This window comes from Uranotaenia lowii, chromosome 2 (genome assembly GCF_029784155.1).
Source record: "Uranotaenia lowii strain MFRU-FL chromosome 2, ASM2978415v1, whole genome shotgun sequence".
Classification (NCBI taxonomy): Eukaryota; Metazoa; Arthropoda; class Insecta; order Diptera; family Culicidae; genus Uranotaenia; species Uranotaenia lowii.
The window spans coordinates 129,603,080-129,624,846 of NC_073692.1; the positions used below are offsets into that span (position 1 = coordinate 129,603,080).

A 21,767-nucleotide genomic window follows, 5' to 3' on the forward strand; every position below is an offset into this window, starting at 1 on the left:
ACAACGGTTTTTTGCATATAACTTGTTTTATAGAAGCTCTACAAATTTAATTTGTTCTAAACACTTAATTGCCACAACAAAACGCACCTTTTTCTCGAAGACTGTATATGGCTATCTTATTGTCTTGTTAAGCTAGGAGCATTTTTGTGTAAAAATTTATCAATTTTTGAGATGCTATATCTCAAATTGGGGCAAACGAAAAAATCTGTTTTCTGCTGCTTTAACTAGGTTTTAATATAAATATTAAATACTGAAAAAACTGGAGATGCGTTTTTTGTTTAACTCGAGATTTTTTATTTTTAACATTTTTTATTTTTATGTTTTTTCAAACAAAATAAACACGTATTAAAGTGTTATGCTTTAATTTCATTCAAATCACCTTCAGTCGATCGAATGAGAATATTTATGCTTAATTTTTTGAATATCTCTTCTCAAATATTCCTCATTTTAAACTACTGTAGTTGAAAATACTTTTTTTTATAAAAAAAATGCATTTTAATGAAACAACAATGTTAAAAATGTTAAATTCAATTCTTCAGCATTATGGTGGCTAATATACGGCTTACGGAAAGTTGGCAAAGTATTTTTTGTTTATGTTCTGTCTTTTTCCCCCCACAGCTATTTATTTCCTTTTCCATCATCTCCTTTCCCACGATGTTGATTTTTTTTTTGCAGAATGGAATATGACTGAAGAATCGAATTCTTTACGGTTCTTGACTAAGCTTCTATCAGTGCCTTTGATTGATTGGCCATCTCGTCCACACATCAGTTGATTAAAATACTGACAATACTCCTATAACTGTCCCGATTCACATGAGTTTACAGTGTTCAACCATAGTTTTCTATTGAAGTCTTGATCATTTGAATAGACCCGAATGACCTCCCAAGGTTTGAAGGTCTTTAATAAATATTATTATTATTATTTATCATAAGAAAATGGGAGGGTGAAATTGAGGACTTTGAATGGAACCTGCCAGTTTTACAGAAGAAAAGTAGGTAAATACTTAAGAAATAATTCATCTTCTTAAGTCAAAACGCGTTTGCGTTACAAATAAAAAAAAACATTAGTAAATTATTCGATTCGCATTGTATTATACTTTGACCTCTTCTTTTTTCAAAAAGGGGGAAGTCATGACATTTTTTTTATTTTAATTCCAAAACCAACTTTTTGGTATTAGCTACTTTATATTAACGTTGCAGTTGGCAGAATGTTATAAAAAAACTTATTTGATACAACTGCGTAAACTGCGTTCGATGTTTGCTCTTGGGCTTGAATTCGCGGACATTGGCTCAGGAGGCGACTGACTTGCCAAAGCCCGGGAGGTCATAAAGTGAAAAAGTAACTCGGTATGTCAAAACTTACCTGTGGTGTGTCCAATTGCATGAATACGACAGGAAAATTGTATGAGTTTTTTCTATTAATCTAGTTTGCCACTCCATCGTCATTCTCTATAATTAATCATCACATTTCGTCAACAGTCACACCTAAAAAAAACACGCTTGTGAACTATCTTTTTTTTAAAAAAACACCAGAACACCGAATTTAGTCACAGTCGTCCTTCCCATTTTCGAAAGTTTACTTGATAACTTTTTCCCAATAAATATTCACCTCTCAGAAGAATTTTCACCGAATTATTCAATTTGCTTCACTTTTATTTTCTCTAGCAACTACAGCAGCGGAAAGTAGGTGTTAATTTTTATCCAAATTTATTCGCTTGAATGCGTTGTGCATAATTGATAAGCTCAACGCAGCACTAAGTCGTTAATTGGTAAATTGATTGATTACACGGTGATTCACCTATTTCGTCATGTTCATCGAATGCAAGAGTCGTGCGGCTGGCGTCTGTTATATGCGTCTTAATTTATGGTACGTCAAAAATCATTAGTTTAACAAACCACCTCTTGAAACGGCCACAACGAGCTGAATTCAAAAATGCATTCCATTCACAGAGCTATCTTGTTCCATTCAAATTTTCTCGCGCAGTTTCATCTTTCAGTATCATTTTACTTTCATCTTCTCATGCCACACCCAACTGAGACGCCGTTCGACGGTAATAATTTTATAAGTACGATCTTCTTCCAGCTACCTTTTTTTCTAGTATTTTCTTCGGCAAAAGACAAACCAAACGAATCGGGTGCAGTAGTGCTTTTGCCTTCGCCTTCGACTGATGTCAGGCAGGTAGACATCAAAAGTTAACAACCAGCCATGGGAAATGAGCACCTGATTTAGTTTCCCGGATCCATCTCAATGGAATCATTTTGCGGCTTGGTAAATGAACCTCAAAGTAGAAGTCTAACTGTGTTTGTTTTTCACCTCTCGGTAGTGATGGCTGGCGCGAATTGGAAGAAACTTCGAAGCCAAACAGTGGAAACTGCTTTTCGATTCAATTTTCTACCAGCACACGTTCGTAGGAAGTTGCAATAGCCGAAATTTGCGAGAAAATTAAAGCGAATCGTTACAGTTACAACTGAGTCGGAAAATTTCACCTCCACCTCTGTGGCAGTCCAATTATAGCTGACGACTGACTTCGAAAGTGTTCGAGATTAGAGTGGGTGAATTATTAGAAAATAGAAATAGTTAACACATAAACCTGGTGATGTTGTTGAGATCACGTTAAGGTGAGATTCCATGGATCAATGAATCGGGGGCTTATTAAATTTGCTAATGCGATTGTGTAGAAAGGCAGCAGACGTTTATTCAAACACTCATTCACGTAAATTTCTTGGTTGACAGTCCCGGAAGCTATGTAAATGCTGCTTTTCAAGCCACAGGTACAGATGGCTTGCCAAACCAGATATTTCTTCGCGAACTTTGACAGTTTCATGTGCTTGAAAATATCTGCTACCTTTTTCCGTATAAAACTCCTGTCCCGGAAGCTGCTTGTAGTCGGCTTTGACATAGGTTTCGTCGTCCATTACCACGCAGTCAAACTTCGTCAGCATCGTCGTGTACAGCCTCCGGGATCGCGCTTTGGCCGTCGTATTTTGTTTATCATCGCGATTTGGAGTCAATACCTTCTTGAAAGTCTATAGTCCGGCTCGTTTTTTGACTCGATGCACGGTTGTAGACGATACACCCAGCTTATTTGCGGCATCTCGGAGAGGGAGGTTAAGGTTTCGCTTGAACTACCGGCAACTCTCTTTGTCGTCTCAGCGGCTTCCGGTTTTCGATTTCCCCTCGATCCAGACTTCCTGGCTGTCGACAAACGTTCCCCAAACACTTTAATTACATTTGTAACGGTTGATTCGGCAACTTTTAGCGATTTTGCCAGCTTTGCGTGCGAGTAGCTCGGATTTTCGCGATGCGCGAGAAAAATTTTGATATGCTGCTCTTCTTCCTTGGACGACATTTTGACAACTGAAAAGTGAATTCCAAAATCAAAATAGGAGCAACGTTCTACACACACACACCTTCAAAATGAGGGGTTCAGGTTTTTTAAATGCAAAATTGAAAGAAATACGTCAAGTTGATATTGACCAAATTTTGACCGTTTCACCCTTTATGCTTATTTGAGACTCCTTTTTCCTTCAATTAGGGATAAAATAAGAAAAGAGGGGAGTACCCATACAATTGTATAAACCAAATATTTATCTAACAAATGTAACCAAATACGACATGGGAAATCTTTAGGGCACAAGAAATGGTTCTAAGATTGAGTCCTTCCCGCATTGAAAGGGTGAAAGGGTTATGAATCCAGTAAAACATTGTGTTCAACGGAACGGAAGTTTTGATTTGCTGCATTTACTTACCTCCTGGTTCCAGTTGTGAGCGTTATTGCTCTCATACGGCAAGTATAAAAACGCTTATTGATTGCGCGTCGCCTGGAAGCAAAGTGATAATTATTGGCGATTTCAATTTGAAAAATGCCACTTGGTTTCGAGAAAAAGATACTGATCTTTATCTCTTGCCGTATAATGTTCGCTTACCAGAAGAAGTCGTTCTTGTTGACGATATGGCTGCTTCGGACCTGCTTCAGTATTGTGGAATTCCAAATCAAAACAATCGTTTTCTTGATTTGGTGTTTACAAACGACGAGGAGAACTGCCAAATGGATGAATGTGTACCGCTGCTACAAAATGAAATTCATCACAACGCAATGGTAATTAGTGTCACTGTAGATAAAGTGCATTACGCGGACACAGGGCCAGCTCAGGAAAACAAGGTAATGATTGATTGGAAGAGTTTCGATGATGTAGCCGTTTCTCAATCACTGCTGAGGATTGAATGGAATAACGTATTTATACCGAACGAAAATTTTAACGTTGATACCGCCAGACCGCGCGCTCAAAGCATTTTTGACTTTTTAAGCAATTTTGGTGTTTTCGATAACCTTTCTGAAAATTATCGCTCAGTCGAAAACGCTGTTGATTTCAACGTTTTGTCTTTCTATAATGTTGTTTACGGCATATTGCTAGAACATTGTAGAACATTTATAGAAAGGCCGAATCGAACTAAGTATCCTGAATGGTTTAACGCCGAAACAATATGCCTTCTCAAAGATAAAAGGAAGAAATATAAAAAGTATCGTAAAAGTAAATCTCAGCTGGATAAAACTGCTTACCGAATTGCGGCCAATGCTTTCAATACCTTGCATAGAGCCCAACGTATCACCTATTTGAATGAACTTCAAAGAGGTATTCAATCAGAACCGAAACGTTTTTGGAAGTATGTCAACTCCAAACGTAAGACAAAGTTAGTCCCGAAAAATATATCTTATAACAACAAAGACGCGAAAACCCTCGATGAGGCTTCGGAATTATTTGCCGAATATTTCCGCCGCATTTACAGCGTAAACGATACAGTTCCAGAGCTAGAATTCCAAACCGCGACAGAAGTCATTCCTGAGCTAAGAATATCGATCACGGATGTTCGACGAAAAATTTTGCTGCTTGATGAATCCAAAGGGAGTGGACCTGATGGAATTCCTAATTCCTTTCTTAAAAAATGCGTTAACGCCTTGGTGGAGCCGTTGTTAATGCTCTTCTCAACTTCAATTCGTAGAGGTCAGTTTCCGAAATTTTGGAAAATCTCCCACATTGTGCCAATCCATAAAAATGGTTCAAAACTGCCTGCTGAAAATTATCGTGGGATAGCAATTCTGTCTGCCATACCCAAACTGTTCGAGAGCATAATTTACGACCAAATGTATCCCTGGTTAGAAGGAAAAATGTCGGACTTTCAGCATGGCTTTTTGAAAAAGCGATCAACGGTTACGAACTTGGCAGAATTCGTCTCTCGAACTTCACAATGGATGATGCAGGGTTTTCAAGTCGACGCTATATATACCGACATGTCAAAGGCTTTTGACGTGATTAACATAAATGCTCTCCTGTCAGTACTGTGTAAAAATGGGATCACCGGAATTTGTCTTCAGTGGATTCGTTCGTACCTGAAAGAAAGAGTCCAGTTTGTGAAGATAGGGAATGCGAGATCCAGGGTATTCTCGGTCAACAGCGGCGTACCACAAGGGAGTCACTTGGGACCCCTTCTTTTCGTCACTGTTATGAACGAGTTTCCCGGAGTGCTGCATGACGTGTTTGTGTTGATATACGCAGATGATCTAAAACTGTTCCTCCCTGTGCGACACCCAAAGGATTGTTTGACCCTACAAAATGCGTTTCATAGATTTTCAGAGTGTTGCAGCAGTTTCGGATTGAAAATCAATGCCTCAAAGTGTAATGTGATAACCTTTTCCCGGAAAGCGAGTAATATTGTGCACGAATATCGTTTCGAGAACAGCTGTGCCATATCTAGAAAATCCTCCGTGAAAGATCTGGGAGTCGAGTTGGATGAAGAACTCAGTTTCTCAAAACATGTTGAACAAGTCGTAGCCAAAGCAAACTCTATGTACGGAATGGTAAGCAGGATTTGTAACGAGCTGGACAATCCTTACACTATTGTCTCTATTTATGTTGGGCTTATCCGAACCACTATTGAATACGCCAGTATAGTGTGGCAGCCGTATTATAACGTTCATAAAAACAGGATTGAAAGGGTTCAAAAAAGATTTCTGAAATACGCCTTAAGGAATCTTGGATGGCAAGAAGAAATGCCGGAATACAGATCATTGTGTATGTTAGTTGGACTGGAATCACTCGAAACTCGGAGGAAATCAACAGATGCGCTGTTTTTAAAGGACTTGATCAGTGGAAAGTACTTTTCGCCATATTTAGTATCACAAATTTCTCCAAATGAAGGACGTAGCAGTTTGCGCAACGTGAGACCGTTTCAGCTTCCAAATCGAATACAGAATTACGCTCGTAATGAACCAATCTATAGAATGATGGCGCTTTACAACGCACATGCTGATGTAATCAAACTGACTATGTCCAGAGAACAAATAAAAAATAGTCTTAAGATGTTTTTATCATAAATGTGTTGTAACTAGTTAGGATCAAAGGCTGAAGCCTAGAATCTGATAAATAAATAAATAAAAAAAACATACAATTTGACATAATTAAACAATCAATGAATCCTATAAAAAACAAAGCAGAACATGCAGATTTTTGAAAACTTATTAAGAGATCAATTTTCAGAAAATTAGATTAATACATTTTTGTAGTGCTATTCTTAATTCCTGTTATAGTTCTCATTTTTAAGCGGTCGCTTCTGAATAATGTTGAAATTTGGTTTAAAATTATGCCTACAAAAAACAATTTTAAATGAGCACGCCACAGTTAAGCAAAGCACGAAGAGTCAGCTAGTAACTTTTATAAAAAAAAATGAAAAGCGTCCACAAAAAGAGCCTTGATTTACCATAAACGGGAGTTCTGGTAGTGCCGCCAAAACTTATTTATTAGACGCTATTTCAAAAACTACTTGACGCCAAAAAGTTTTGCTCATGTAAACATCACATTACTAGGTAGTATCACAAGAAATTTAATCAATTTTCATTCATGTATTCATAAATTATTCAAAAATAAAAGTGTTACATTTTTTCGAAAACAGTCCTTATTCAATGAGTAACTCTTGATATTTTGACAGTATATCTTAAACAGTTTTGCAAATCAACCAGGCCTTTAATCCATAAAAAAAATGTATTTCAAGTCCCGAAACGACCGAAAATAACTTGTTTGACTTGTATTTCTATTATGTTTAGAGGTTCATCCTGATAACCTTGAAAGTTACCCTTTTTCACTGATTTTTTTTTTCAAAAAAGCATGATTTCCTCTGATTTCTCTGTAATATCAGAGTGAACTTGTTTAAACTAAGCTTAACAGGTAGTCCGGTTTTATCTGGGTTTGCCCGGCCCGGTTGCCAGGATTTTATTGAAAAATGTCCGGATTTATTTTTGCCAAATCGAACAAAATAAAAACGAATTGTGTTGTATTATTTTTTAAATGTGCAGAAACGAAATTTTCTAAGCAAGTTTAAAAAATAATTACTAAAGGTTTCATTATAACCTAAAACACAATTTAAAATCTGCTGATAAATTTGATGAGAAAAAATCTAGATTTTTTTCTTGACTTTTGTTTAGTATGTCCTGTATTTTGACCAAATCCTAAATTTGACAGGATCGACAATTTTGAAACTACATGCCCGGATTTTGCCAGACTTTTAGTTAAAATAGCCCAGATTTGTTTGGCCCGGATACGTGCTGGAAAAATTCTGGTAGTATGGAAGATAGAAGGTGCGGCACTAACAAATTTTTGCAGTGGCACCCATGGCATCCTGATTCTTATTTTGCAAATGTCCTGGATCAGACAAAATTTCATAACATGTAACTTGTGAACTGGTGAACTTGGAAATTTTATCTGGGTAATTTTAACCTTCATTCTTTTTACTTAAGAGACTAACTGACAACGTTGGTAATGCCAGAGGAACCAATTTATTTTATTCAACTGTTAAAAATTAACAGCCCCATGCATAAGGTTGCCAGAATTTTTTCAGTACGTACCCGGACCGGACAATCCGGGCTATTTTTATCTTGAAACCTGGCAAAATCCGGGCATTAGATTCCTAAATGTCGACCAAAAATCCGGGCAATATCCGGGCAAATTTGGTCCAAATCCAGGAATTTCTCAACACAAATCCAGGAAAAAACATGAAAACAATTTTTTTTTCATCAGCAGTTTTCCAATCGTATTTTACGCTTTTAAAAAAACTTTTCATGGTTATTTTTATAAAACTTGTTAAAAAAAAACGTTTAAAACGCATAAATAAAAAAAAATTACAATACAATTTGTTTTTTTTTTGTTTATTTTTTTTGGCAAATAATGTGAAAAAATCCGGCAAAATCCGGGCATTTTTAACTGAAATCCGGGCAACCGGGCCGAGCCGGACTTTTGTCAAATTTTGTGTCCAATATCCGGGCAAACCCGGATAAAACCGGGCAATCTGGCAACCTTACCCATGCAGCAGTACCAATTCTGGACTTCTCTAAGTGAACAGTTCTCTCTAGTGTCCCTGGAGACATCTGATGGTTCAACCAAAAAGCATATATTTTTTTAAATTTTATTAATGACCTTTTAAACCCTGAGTGTTCATTGGGGTCTTTATCTACTTGAAAACTATTTTTACAACAACTTACAACTATTTACATTTTATAAATAACAATTTTAATTTTTTTTTCCACAACTTTATAATTTTTTAGTCAGACCACTTGTTTTTAAGAATTGTATTAACTTTGCTTTCGCTTCTTTATTATATGCAAGAATATCTCCAAACGTAGTTTCGATGTTGCTTTCTTGCCTTTGTTGTTTATAGATTCTGCAGTCCATTAAAAGATGTTTTAGGTGTTTGTTACCCCGCAAGATCTATCTATCTTTTATCTATCAAATGATGAAGTGTTTCCCACGTGTGCCGTAGTTTGTTCTGCGTAGTATTTAACCATTCATTATCCCAAATTTCCCAAACTTTTTTCTTTATCTCTTTTATAATGTCCTGTTGAGGAGTCGGGATAGGATGGGCATCAAGGGTTAAGCCGTTTTTAGCTGCTAAATCAGCTTTTTCATTTGCATATATGCCACTGTGACTTGGAACCCAGCACAACTGAATGTGATGATTTTCTCGAACAATTTTGTTGATTGTTTGGATCCAGAGATGTCGAGATTCACTGGATTCTACAGCTAGCAAAACGCTAGCGGAATCAGTGAATACGACGTGGGGTAAAGTTGTATCTTGAATTCACTTCATTAGCATATGCTTCAGCAGAAAAAATACTAAGAAAGTTAAGGAGCGAAAAGGATTGAGAAACGTTGTTATGGGGATGAAAAATTCCAAAAGAAACAGCAGAATTCGTTTTCGAACCATCGGTAAAGCACTTTTTATAGTTGATATATTTCTGACCTAACATATTTTGAAAAAAAAAAAGCATAAAATTGATTCAAAACGTTCGTTGGGATTTTACACAAGTTAAAAGGCTTAGGCTTTTTAGACCCACAGGCCACAAGGGTTTGATTTATTAAAAAATAACCCCAAATCCCAATATAGTTAGTACCTATAGCATAGTCAAGGGTTACCATATCCCGGCGCAAAAGTACCGTCTATTTGTTGCAAGTCATGAGACTTACATGACAACTTGAATTTTCCTTGTTCTATTTATAATTTACAATTTCCACTTAAATTTTTTGTGGTTTTCAAAAATGGTTAACCGTGCAAAGAAAATTAATTTTTGATGATTTTTTTTAAATAAATAAATTAAATTTAAAATAAATTGAAATAGAATGTCAATTGAATTTATTGTTTTTCAATGCCAAAAGACATAACCTGTTAAACAGATAATAAATTTTTTGCCTTATAAGATAAGAAGTTAAGGCACAGATGAGTTACGGTCTTCGAAAAAGTTGTTCTGAGAAAAATTGTCTTAGAGAATTTATAAATTGGCCTAAAACTATCAGCAAACTCGGTTCCAAAAAAAAAACAATATATTTAATTTTCCCATACAAACTCAAACCACTGATCACGCTGACTTGACAGTCAGATAAAAAATCCCATATTTTTCTGATTAATTTTGCAACCTATCATCGGTATTGCGAACCTTGTCAAATTTAACAAAAAAAAACCTGTTGGAAAAATTTAGCTGTTTAGCCCGATTTTATCGTCGAAATTGCCTATTTTTCCTAAAAAGTTTGGTGGTACTTTCCAACTGGGATAGCATTTCATCAAAAGCGATCGTACGCACTCTGGAATCGATATTGGGCACTGCTGAAAAAAAATCCAACAAACAGAATCGAATGTCCAGTCAGTGCTTAAATGTTCAATGTAAACGTTACCTAAAAATTCTGCAATAAATTATGAATAAGTTTTGAACCAAAACGAAGATTTTTAGAGGACAGGTTAAAAAAAAATTCAAATTCAAAAATGCATGCATACGTCAATTTGAAACCATAAATGTTCGATTCAGGATGCTTTAAGATCAGTAAAATTCTCGATTTATATTTTTCTTATATGATTTGTGATAGACTTTGCATTTGTAACTATCTATTATCAGCTATTTGAAAATGGAACAGCTTGACTATCAACTAAATAAGTCAGTTTTATGAAAAAAGGGAAACATATATCTATGTGTGTCAATAACCTCCAAGCCGAAAAGTGCCTAAATACGTTTACCAAAAACAATTGCACAAAACCCGCTATGTGGCATTAAGTAAATACGTTAATGAGCGTCCCAAGATGCGGTTTCTGTTTGTCTTTGGCTAAGTTCATTACCGCTTAAGTTTTCTTAACGGATTACGCAAGGTCGTCCATAAAGCGGGAAACAGTCGCATACCCTACCGGAATGTTTTCGTAGTTCTTGGATACGACTTGTAACTGTTCCTAACACGTTCTGTATGCCATGAGCACATGCATTTTACGGAATGCATCAAGTGCTGCAGCAAAAGTAGAAAGGTAGCTCTAGAGAAAATACAAAAAAAAAAGATCATCTCGTCGACGCCACGATATGTGACGCATATTTCTAGAAGAAAGGAAGCGCATAAAACAACAAACAAACAGCAAACGGAACATGTGCTGGAGTTGGTCTTTCGTGCGCTGCCTTCGAAGTCGCGCAAGTTTTACAAACTGCAAACTGCATTACCGCAAGAAAGCAGAAGCTGCATACATCATTGGTAAAGGAAGCTGTCAGTTTGTCATAATGATGCACAGTGCATCTTGTGCAACATGGAGCCTAGGCCTCAACGTACATATGATTGTACAGAAAGCGAGGAGGTGAAAGATGATGCTTAATTAGAGACGTGATGAGTTATTGACTTTGTTTTGATTAAAAAAAACGTGGCGTAAAAATTGTTGCAATGGGGTTTTATAATCGCATATATCAGCCGTCGAATGGATCGGGGATGCACTGATCTGTGTTAGGATGATTGATTTTCCTTCCTTTTTCTGGCAGCGCTGGTTTTTGATCGACCGTCTCGTTTTATTGTCCCGCAGTTTTATTGAAATTTATAGTAGTAATACGTATTTTTTAATCCGTGATGAGTTTAAGTGGCGTTATTTAGTGTTCAGTGTGCAAAACCGTACTATGATTTTCTACTTTGGATTGTCCTAAATGTGTTAAAATTGAATTTTCCTCTGTGCTAAAATACATAAAAAAAAACATACCCCAAGCGTTCGTGTGGTGAGCTGTGTATTGAAAGTCACTTCTCTAGGTTGGTGAGTAAAGTGAACTTTTCTTTCTTATTACTTTTCACAACTAACATTCTCAAGAGTATATTGCACAGCAGCAAATCGTTGACCAAGCATATATCTCAACCATATCTGCATGCGTCCACCGTTTGTCGGTCTATCTGAGTGAAAAAAAACTGCCGCTGTTCAACTTCTTGTGGTTCTATCATTTGCTCAGCTGTTAGTAAATCTCGTCGCTGAGCGGTGTAGTATTTGGCCAACCTCGGGGCACTTGCAAGTAGTGCGAAAGTGTGTGTCTCTGTTATTAGCGCACTTCAAAGGGTTGTGTTTCTTGCACTTGCTAGCTTGTTAGTGAATCTCGATCGCTAGCGGTGAAGATTAGGCAAACGCAGCCAGCGCACATGAGTAGGTACGAAAGTATTGTTGCTTCCGTTAGTAGCACACATTGTTGGAACTAGCGTTTGCTGGTTTTCATGGTGACTCGTCACTTGTATTCTTGATAGTCGTACACAGTGCAACATAAACTTGAAAATTGTTCTTTTTGGAAAGCAATGATTTTAACTTTCGATTTTATTAGATTTTTTTTTATTGTGCGTTTAATATGTAATCAATTTTCTTTTATTTCAACGCTTTTAAATTGAATTATCTTCATCTCCGTACACACACATAATTTAGGTTTGTCTTTGTCCTTAAAATTTTATTTGTTTTGCGATTTTGACATTGAACCCTTTTGAAAAACGCTTTTTAATTAAATATTTCTCATCTCCGTACATACAAATAATTTAAGATTAATTTAATTTTTTTTTCCTCTTTTCATAACACTTTTTCTTTGAAATATTTATTTGTATTGTTTTCTTAAATAATCTTAGTTTGTGCGTTTGTTAAAATAAACTTATAAGTCTTTTATTTCTTAACTTTAATAATTTCTAGCTTTAGTTGTGCGTTTCATCAAAAGAGTTAGTTCCTTTTTAGCTTTTAATTGTTGTATTATGGCGATGGCGAACATGGAATGTGATGACGAAGTTATTTGTATTGAATGTAATAATGTTGAAAATAATCTTGATAAAATACTTACTTGTGCATATTGTTTCAAGAGCGTTCATCTTCGCTGCAAAAATCTGATTGGAAGTGCAGCTCGCAAAATGAAAGCGCAGCAATACTTTTGCGATGCCAACTGTGCATGTATTTACGCCAAAATAATAAGTTTACGGAAAGATCATGAAACAATTATCGAAAATATCCATACTAAAATTGAAACGACCGTACATAATGTGGTTTCACATGAATTGACCTCAATCAAAACGGATATGAGATCAGTTACTACTGCGATAGAGGCTTCGCAGGAATTTTTGTCCACGAAATTCGATGAAATTCAGACTGATTTCAAAGACATAAAATTCCGAAACGATGCTCTTGAAAAAGAAGTAACTGATCTCAAATCTAAGCATTCAAATCTTACCAATCAGGTCCATAAATTGGAAATAAACCTCGACCGATTTAACCGGGAGGCTGTTTCAAAAAACCTCTTGATCTTCGGATTGCCATACAATAATAGAGAAAATACACAAGAACTTGTACGCAAAACATGTGGCACTTTTGGCTACGACCTTAAAACTGAATCCATTTTAAACGCTGTTAGATTAATATCATCCAATAAACCCAATGAAAAGTCTCCACCAATTAAAGTTCTATTAAAAGATACAGTAATAAAAGAAGAAATTTTCAGTAAAAAAAGAATTTTTGGGAAACTTGCCTCTTCTTCAATAGATCCTTCATTAGTAGTTGATGGTAAACCACTAAACGTCACAATAAGGGATGAATTGACGCCCTTATCCATGGAAATTTTAACTGAATTGCGCGAATATCAAGACTTAATTGGAGCCAAATACATTTGGCCCGGAAGAAATGGTGCCATTTTGGTCAAACAAACAGATAATTCAAAACCTGATATAATCAAAACTAAATTTGAAATGAATCGCTTCATGAGCATGCATGTCACTCAGCAAAGAAATAACACATCCACGATTCCAAATGAAAGTCCTTCACCCAAACGAAAAAGGAACAATGCTGATCCACGATCAAAATAAGATCTTAGATCTACAAATGTTTAAAACTGAAATATATTTTATTCAATGGATAGTTTAATGAATAGATACCATGAAAATGTAGAAGATTTTAATTTAAGTACTTTTAATAATGATTCAAGATCCTTTAGAATTTTGCAATGGAACGTACGTAGTATGAATAATTTAGATAAATTTGATTGCATATTACAGACCATTGATCATTTTAATGTTTGTATCGATGTTATTGTTGTTTGTGAAACCTGGCTTGGTAAAGATAACTGTTGTATTTACAACATTCCGGGATATACATCGATTTTCTCTTGCCGCGACCAACCATATGGAGGCCTAGCTATGTATATAAAGACAAATTTGAAATTTAAAACTACTGAAAATATAACTTTTGATGGCTTTCACCGAATTAGTGTCGAAATTTGTACAAGTGGTCAAGTAATTTGTGTTCATGGCGTATATAGACCCCCTTCATTCCCGTTTAACATGTTTTGTGATCAAATTGAATCTCTTCTAACGTCTGTTGCTGATAATCACTCCTGCTTCATTGTCGGTGACCTAAACGTTCCTGTGAATTTGATTAACCTGAATACCGTAGCAAAATATAGATCTATCTTAGAATCTTTTGGATACGCTTGTACAAACACCTTTCCTACTAGGCCAACAACTCAGAATATTCTAGATCACGTTATATCGAAGCAAATTGACTTAGATCGATTGAAAAATGATACAATCTTTTCTGATGTTAGTGACCATTTACAAATACTCACATCATTCAATTTATTATGTGATAAAAATGTAACAATTCTTAGGAAAGAGATAGTTGATAACGCTAAACTAAACAGCTTATTTGTGAATTATTTAAACAGTATTCAACTACCAGAAAATGTTGATGAAGGCCTACAAGAAATCACATCAACTTACAATCGCTTTGTGAAAATTTCTTCTCGAACACTTAATAAAAGGGTAAAACTTAAAGGAAATTGCTGTCCGTGGATGACATTTGACCTCTGGACACTCATCAAAATAAAAGAGAATTATTTAAAACGATCGAAAAAGCATCCAAATGATATCAATTTAAAAGAGATGCTAATTCACATAAATAAAAAATTGAGTTCAAAAAAACAAGAATGTAAAAGGCTCTATTACGAGCGCTTATTAAATAATTCACCACATTCAAAGCTCTGGAGAAACATTAATACGCTCTTAGGTAAATCTAAAACGACTTCCTCAATTAACCTTTCAGATGAAAGAGGTGTTATAACCAATAGTACACAGATTTGTGAGAAATTTAACAAACACTTTTCCACAATTGGAAAGAACCTGGCTGAAAAGATTCCAGTAAATACTGAAAATGATCATTTGACTCAAATCGAACAGGTAGAAAATACAATATTCTTACGGCCCGCTAGTGTAAACGAGGTTCGACTTGTAATTTTTTCACTTAAAAATAAAAAGGGTCATGGACCAGATGGTTTCCCTGTTAATGTCTTGAAAAATAACCACGAAACATTCTCGCACATACTTACACAATACTTTAATTAAATTTTGGAGTCAGGAGTTTTCCCGAACTGTCTAAAAATTGCGAAAGTCATCCCTGTTTTTAAGGCTGGCGATTTGCTTGACGTCAATAACTATCGCCCTATCTCGACTTTAAGCGTTTTTAGTAAAGTGTTCGAGAAGCTTCTTGTTAATAGAATTGTAGACTTTCTAAATCAGAACAATATACTTTATAAACTGCAATATGGATTTAGATCAGGTTCGAGCACTCAAATTGCCATCTCAGAATTAGTTGACTCCATCATATGTAAAATAGAGTCAAAAAATATTGTTGGGGCACTATTTTTGGATCTCAAAAAAGCCTTCGATACTCTAAATCATGACATATTATTGTCCAAACTGTATAAATACGGGATAAGAGGAACAGCAAATAATATCCTTCGTAGCTACTTAGAAGGTCGCAAGCAGTATGTGGCTATTGAAAACACAAGAAGCGAATTAAGAAATATTGATATCGGTGTACCACAAGGGAGTAATATCGGGCCATTACTTTTCCTTTTATATGTCAATGATTTATGTAACCTTCAACTTAAAGGCACAGCACGTTTATTTGCCGATGATACAGCAATTTTTTATTCTGAAACTTCACCTGATATTATAATTCAGCACATTGAAGACGACCTAAAACTGCTTTCAAAATATTTCAATTCAAACCTACTTTCACTAAATTATACTAAAACAAAATACATGTTGTTTCGTTCTTCGCATAAAAAGCTACTTCGTACTAATGACCCAGCTATGAATGGAAATACTATTGAGAGAGTTAGTTATTTTAAATACTTGGGAATTTACTTAGATGAAACTCTCTCATGGAATCGTCACATTGAACACTTGGAAAAAAAAATTACTCCTCTTTGCGGTGTTCTTTGGAAACTGAGAAATTTTGTTCCACAACATGTTCTCTTTAAATTTTATTTTGCGTTTATCCACTCTCAATTGAACTACCTTATTATGATATGGGGAAGAGCCTCCTTGTCCCACTTACAGAAACTTCAAACGCTCCAGAATAGATGCTTGAAAAACATCTTAAAGCTCCCTTTGTTATTCCCTACCCTTCAGCTTTACTCTTTAAGAACGCATAACGTTCTTCCAATATCTGAACTCTGTGATTTGCAAACTGTTGTATATGTCTATGATAATCTACACTCAATTGAAAATATTCAAAACCTCCATTTTACTACGGGGTTGCGAACTCATAACACTCGCCAGTCAGATTTCTTGCAACGAAGCCGATCCACAACATCATTAGGGCAAAAAAGAATTTCATTTATTGGACCTACTAAATACAACACCTTACCAACGGATATTAAAAACATAACCAATCGTTCCATGTTCAAAACCAAAGTGATACAGCTTTTGAAAGAAAAATTGAACCATTAAAACAGTCGATCATCAACCAGTCTTTGTTTTGTTTACCTTTTGTACTTTTGTAGCGTTAATATCTAATATTATTTTTCTTAAAAATCTTGTAGTTTGTATTTTATCTTATAAAATTATTGAACATAACATAATAAAATTAGCAATAAATAAATAGTATATTAGTAAATATCGAATAATGAATCTCTTCAAAGGAAATTATTTTCCATTGAGATTTCATATTGTAGTCAATTTAGTTAAATAATACATTTCCTCGCACGACATTATAAATATTTGTGTTCTCAGCATGATTAAAATTTGCTCGCGTTTACTCTTATTATCATTTTGCTGCCAGACATGCTGAGAACAGTAGCGTCCATTACCAAGGGGCTCAATTGAGCCTTTTGGTGTGGGGGAGTGTGGTGGGCCGCTACAAAAAAAAAAAAAAAAAAACCCTAACGATTTTCTTTTTTTTTTACTTTGGGGAGATTTTTCAGATAAAAATGGCGGATTTTTTCGTGAAAAATCGTAGTTTTTACTTCAAACAGCCACAAAAATTTCATTAAAAAAAAATTAAGGTAAATAAAATCGTTGGGGTCCAGAAAAACATCTATTAAAAATATTTTGCTCTGATTTTTTGACTTCAGATGATTCTGTGCTGAGATACAGTGTCCACCGCAAATCCTGTTTTCTAAAAGGCATCTTCGAAAGTGCTCCGTCACCGGCTCATTTTTCAATATTTTTCTACGAAAAAAATTACTAAATGTTCTTTTAACAATGCTTTGTATAATGCAAAACATTTGAATACATTTGTTTGAACGATAGCTCTAAAAAAAAAAAAAAGGTTTATGTTTGCACGGTGTTTGGAACCGATTTTTGGCCAAGATTAGTCAGCGAGAAATGAGAGTTGAGCATTTCCGTACTGAAACACTAGCGAAAGGTCTCTTTAACTTGAAAAATTTATTTTTATTTTAATTACCTGGTTTTAATATTTTATATTCATTTCATCTTTGACAAAGTGAGGGAAGAAAATATCGTGGTGGTAAATTCTTGGCAAAAGAAATCTTTGACAAAAAAAGAAGTTCTCGATACTTTATATTCTTATCGACTTAATTATTCCATTTACGTTTAATTTTACTAATTATCTTATGTCTGTTTTTCTCCCTTATAATCAACAGTTTGCAAAGAATGGCTCGTACGGGAGGATAGTGCTCTAGCGTATGAACTACAAAATAAAGAAAGTAAGGTAATGCATTTACTAGATTCAAACACCTATCTATAATCATTTTACTCTAACAGTTTCAGAACACTACAAAGGAAACAAACATCGGAACCAAATTGTTCGGCAGGATTTCCCGACCGCACTTTCCGAACAGATCCGGGAAAAAGAAAACGCCGAACGACAGGCAGCGCTGTATCATCAGATGATAAATGAACAGTAAGTTCCATTTGCGTTTTTCAACTGAAAGAAAAAACATTTCTTTTTTTCCAATACCAAAAATTATTAAAAATAGGAAATTCAAACATTCGAATTTTGTAAAAGTAAGAAGTAAAAATCGAATCTCTTAAGTTGCTTCCATTGCATTGTACAAGTTAAGAACTGCAAATCACCGAAAATTTGAAACGTTTTAAAGGAAACTTTCCACTGTCTAACGCACATTCCCAGACTAAATACTTCGGAGGTTTGGAACAACTTGTTTTAGGTTGTTCGGTACAAATACATCTTTTTCACAATACACTGTGAAGATGTATCTAGAATAAGGTGTTTGCCCGGAAATTTAATACAAAATTTAAAAAAAAAAAGTCCGGTCCTGTCCGGTTGCCCAGATATCATTGAAAGAAGCCCGGATTAATTCAATTTGCCTGGATATTGGCTGGAGTTTTGGTCGACAATTTTGGAATCAAATGTTTCGTACACAGGATATAAACATTCTGGCAACCCTAATCTAGGATACTTTCGCGGTTTCAAGCTCTATAGTATTACAACTCATTCAAAACAAATGAAAAATGATGAAAAATTTAACCTCACTTCAACTAAAAATGAACTTCAGTACCATTTCTGGCAGCACTGCAAAGTACTTCAAAACGATTTTATTGTGAAGTGCCTTCTTCAAGTATCGAAGACAAAATAGCCAGAAAACACTCTTCCTTCTGGAAACAATTATTACCGGAAAATAAGGTGAATAAGATTTTGGACTGTTTTACTAATTTTGCTTTCAAATTCAGTTTATTTAGCTCATGATTGCCTTGAGTTGGTTTTTTCCGGAACTAAACAAAATTTGATCAAAAACATCAAAATAGATAGAAATAGTTTTTTAACTATAAGTATACATGCGTCGTGGTGACAGTTCGCAGGTTGTGTTTACATAATTTTACGAACGAGAAATGGGGTGCGGCGATTGTTTTTTTTTTGTAGTTGTTCGGTCAAGAAATGAAACTCAAAACTCAGTTTTAATTTAAATTTCTTCCATTGAAGTATATTTGATAAGTGAGAAAAGTAATGACTTTTAACACGATGCACCTCACTTATCTAATCTGACGTCTCCATAAACCTCAAATACCCTGCAGTGATGCCAATATTATTTATTCATTTATTGAACATGTAGTTAAAGGTAATTCAATTCCTTGCTTTGTTACTACACTTCGTGCTTCAAAGTTATAAAAAAAGAACATACTTAAACTAATTTTTCTCTTCGTGTTTGTTTTATTAATTTACTTACTGTTCTACCCAACCGCCCCCCCACCCCCCACCGCCCATTGAAAAAGCTATGATACTCTCTTCGAGAGACGTTGACATTATTGCAGACAGGAAGACTATTCCAAACAGATATGCCCCTGACAAGTAGCTTTCAGTGTAATGACGAGGTATATTAAAATGAAGAATGCGCGTGCTTCTCAAGCGAATAAATTTTTCATGTAAATAGGGTGGACTTTCGCGGTTATTACTTTATAGATGAAGATAACAGTTCTTAGTTTATATAAATTGTCAAAAGGCGTACTCAAAATATGCGTTTGATGGTGACTAACTCCATGGTAACGAGGAAGGTTATAGGTAAATCGGATGCAGCAATGCAGTGCTATTTTAAGTCGGTTCATTAGCATTAAAGGAGAACCAACTAACAATTCAGCCCCAAAAACGGAGTGTGGAAGTATAAGAGATTTAATCGACTTCATTTTGGTACTAACAGGTAAGAAATATGATGTCAGTCTTAGCATGCGTAGCGTTTTATAAATTTTTGAGCACTGGGCATTAACAAATGCAGTCTCCCCCCCCCCCACCCCCCCCCCCCCCACCCCCCAAATTATTTTGAATTACAACTCCTAAATTAGTAGCTTTCTCTACTTACCCGATAGTGTCGTTACCTATTTTAAGCGGTGGTAAATTGAAGTGTTATAGGATAAGAGGAAAAACATAGCTTTGGTTTTGTCACTATCGATAGGTAATTGGTTCCTTTAAGACCATCTATAAACATTTTCTAAGCCCGAGTTCATGGCATCAAGTAGAAGTAGAAGTGATGAACATGGAAAATAGAATCGGTCATGAAATTGATCCTTGTGGAACTCCCTAAATCACCGGAGCGGCGCTTGATCACAAACCGTTACAAATAACAAACTGACTTCGATTTCCTAAATAGGAATCTAACAACGATATAGCACTTCGCGAAAACATGAATTGGTGTGAAAGCTTTTTTAGAAGTTTAACGTGTGAAACTCTATGGAATGCTTTAGAGAAGTCTTTCATCAACAAGATCGATAGTTGTTTCTTATCAACTGCACTATGGAGATCATCAATCACTTTAGCAACAGCGGTTGTTGTATTATGCTTTGTTCTAAAACCTGATTGATATTTACTGAGAAGGTTAAAAGTATTAAGAAAAGTTTGAATTTGTAATTTTAGTATACGCTCGAACACCTTTGAAAGGACACATATAAAGCACATAGCACATAGATTCGATTTTTTCTTCAAAGGCCAGATTTTAGAAACCCTCCATGCTCTAGGAAACTTACTGGTCCTTATGATGGAGTTGAAAAGCTTACACAGGGGATACCTCAGAGATGGTAAAAGAATTTTAATGAATTTAAGCGGAATTTTATCTGGACCTGTAGCATTAGATTTAATCGAGTTTGCAGCTAATATTACATCGTTAGTGTCAATTGTAGTAAAACGTAAACCATTTACATTCAATGGTAAAATCGGTAATAGTCCTCAGCGATAAAATTTGACGCGAAGTATTGATTAATCTGGTCACTAGAATTGTTCAAGATTTCATAACGATTGGGGCTTGGGTTCTGTATTAGCTTCAATCTTTTCCATAGTTGTCTTGGGTTTGATGTTTGTAGTCGATTTGAAACCGAAACTATTTTGGCACGCTTGATTTTATTTGTCACTAAATTTCATAATCTTTTGTAAAGCTCAAAATCGTCTTGCAATTTAGATCTAACCCAGCATCGAAAAGCAACATCCCGGTTGCTCATAGCGTTTCGAATGTCCTGATTGAACCAAGGATTATTCTTAGGGGAACTTCTCTTAAACGGGACGAATTTCTCAAAAAGATCTAATATGAACCTGTTAATTATTTAGTAGATTGACGATGATTGATATCGTGTTTTGAAAAACCTGGCACCGACACTTGATCATGATTCAGAATAAAGTCGTTTTTATTCGTGATAAACAAATCAATTAAGGAACATCCACTGGAATAAAAGTGAGTTGGATTGGTATTAACACAAAATAAACCTAGGTTGTCTAGAACGTCTTTAAAGTTATTGGTTGGTCCACACGAATTGAGCAAGTTCGTATTAAAGTCTCCTACTAGTAATACCTTTTAATGCATGAGGGAAATATCTGTGAAAAATTCATTCAGTTTATCTGCACAATTATTTCCGGGTGGATTGTAGAACACTCCTAACAGAAAAGATTGGCTTTCTACCGTAGCTTGTGTACAGAGATATTCGGTTCTATCTGGATGCCCACTATTTATTGTAGAAGAAATAATGGAAGTGCATTCAAGATTGTTTCTGTAGTAAATACAAATTCCACCCCCAAGGGCATATGATCTGTCGTTACGTAGGAGTTGATAGCCATCAATCGAAATATTGTTATCAGGAACTGCACTATTTAATCACGTCTCTGTCAACCAGATGATATCGATTTTTCTTTTTTCGAAACTTGTAGTAAGTTCATTATATTTACACATTTGTCTTGCGCATAG

General features: G+C 35.2%; 1 protein-coding gene across 2 annotated transcripts in view; it reads left to right on the plus strand.

Annotated features, from left to right (window-relative positions):
• Window positions 1–21,767, plus strand: part of LOC129744437 (probable serine/threonine-protein kinase DDB_G0280133) — a 57,276-nt gene that overhangs the window by 14,810 nt on the left and 20,699 nt on the right. Inside the window, exons 2-3 of one of the 2 annotated variants that reach the window (XM_055736951.1) lie at window positions 17,733–17,795; window positions 17,854–17,992. In XM_055736951.1, the coding sequence (XP_055592926.1) occupies window positions 17,733–17,795; window positions 17,854–17,992 (202 nt within the window). Of the gene's footprint in view, window positions 1–17,732; window positions 17,801–17,853; window positions 17,993–21,767 lie in introns of those variants that run through there. The other variant, XM_055736953.1, reaches the window with a different exon arrangement.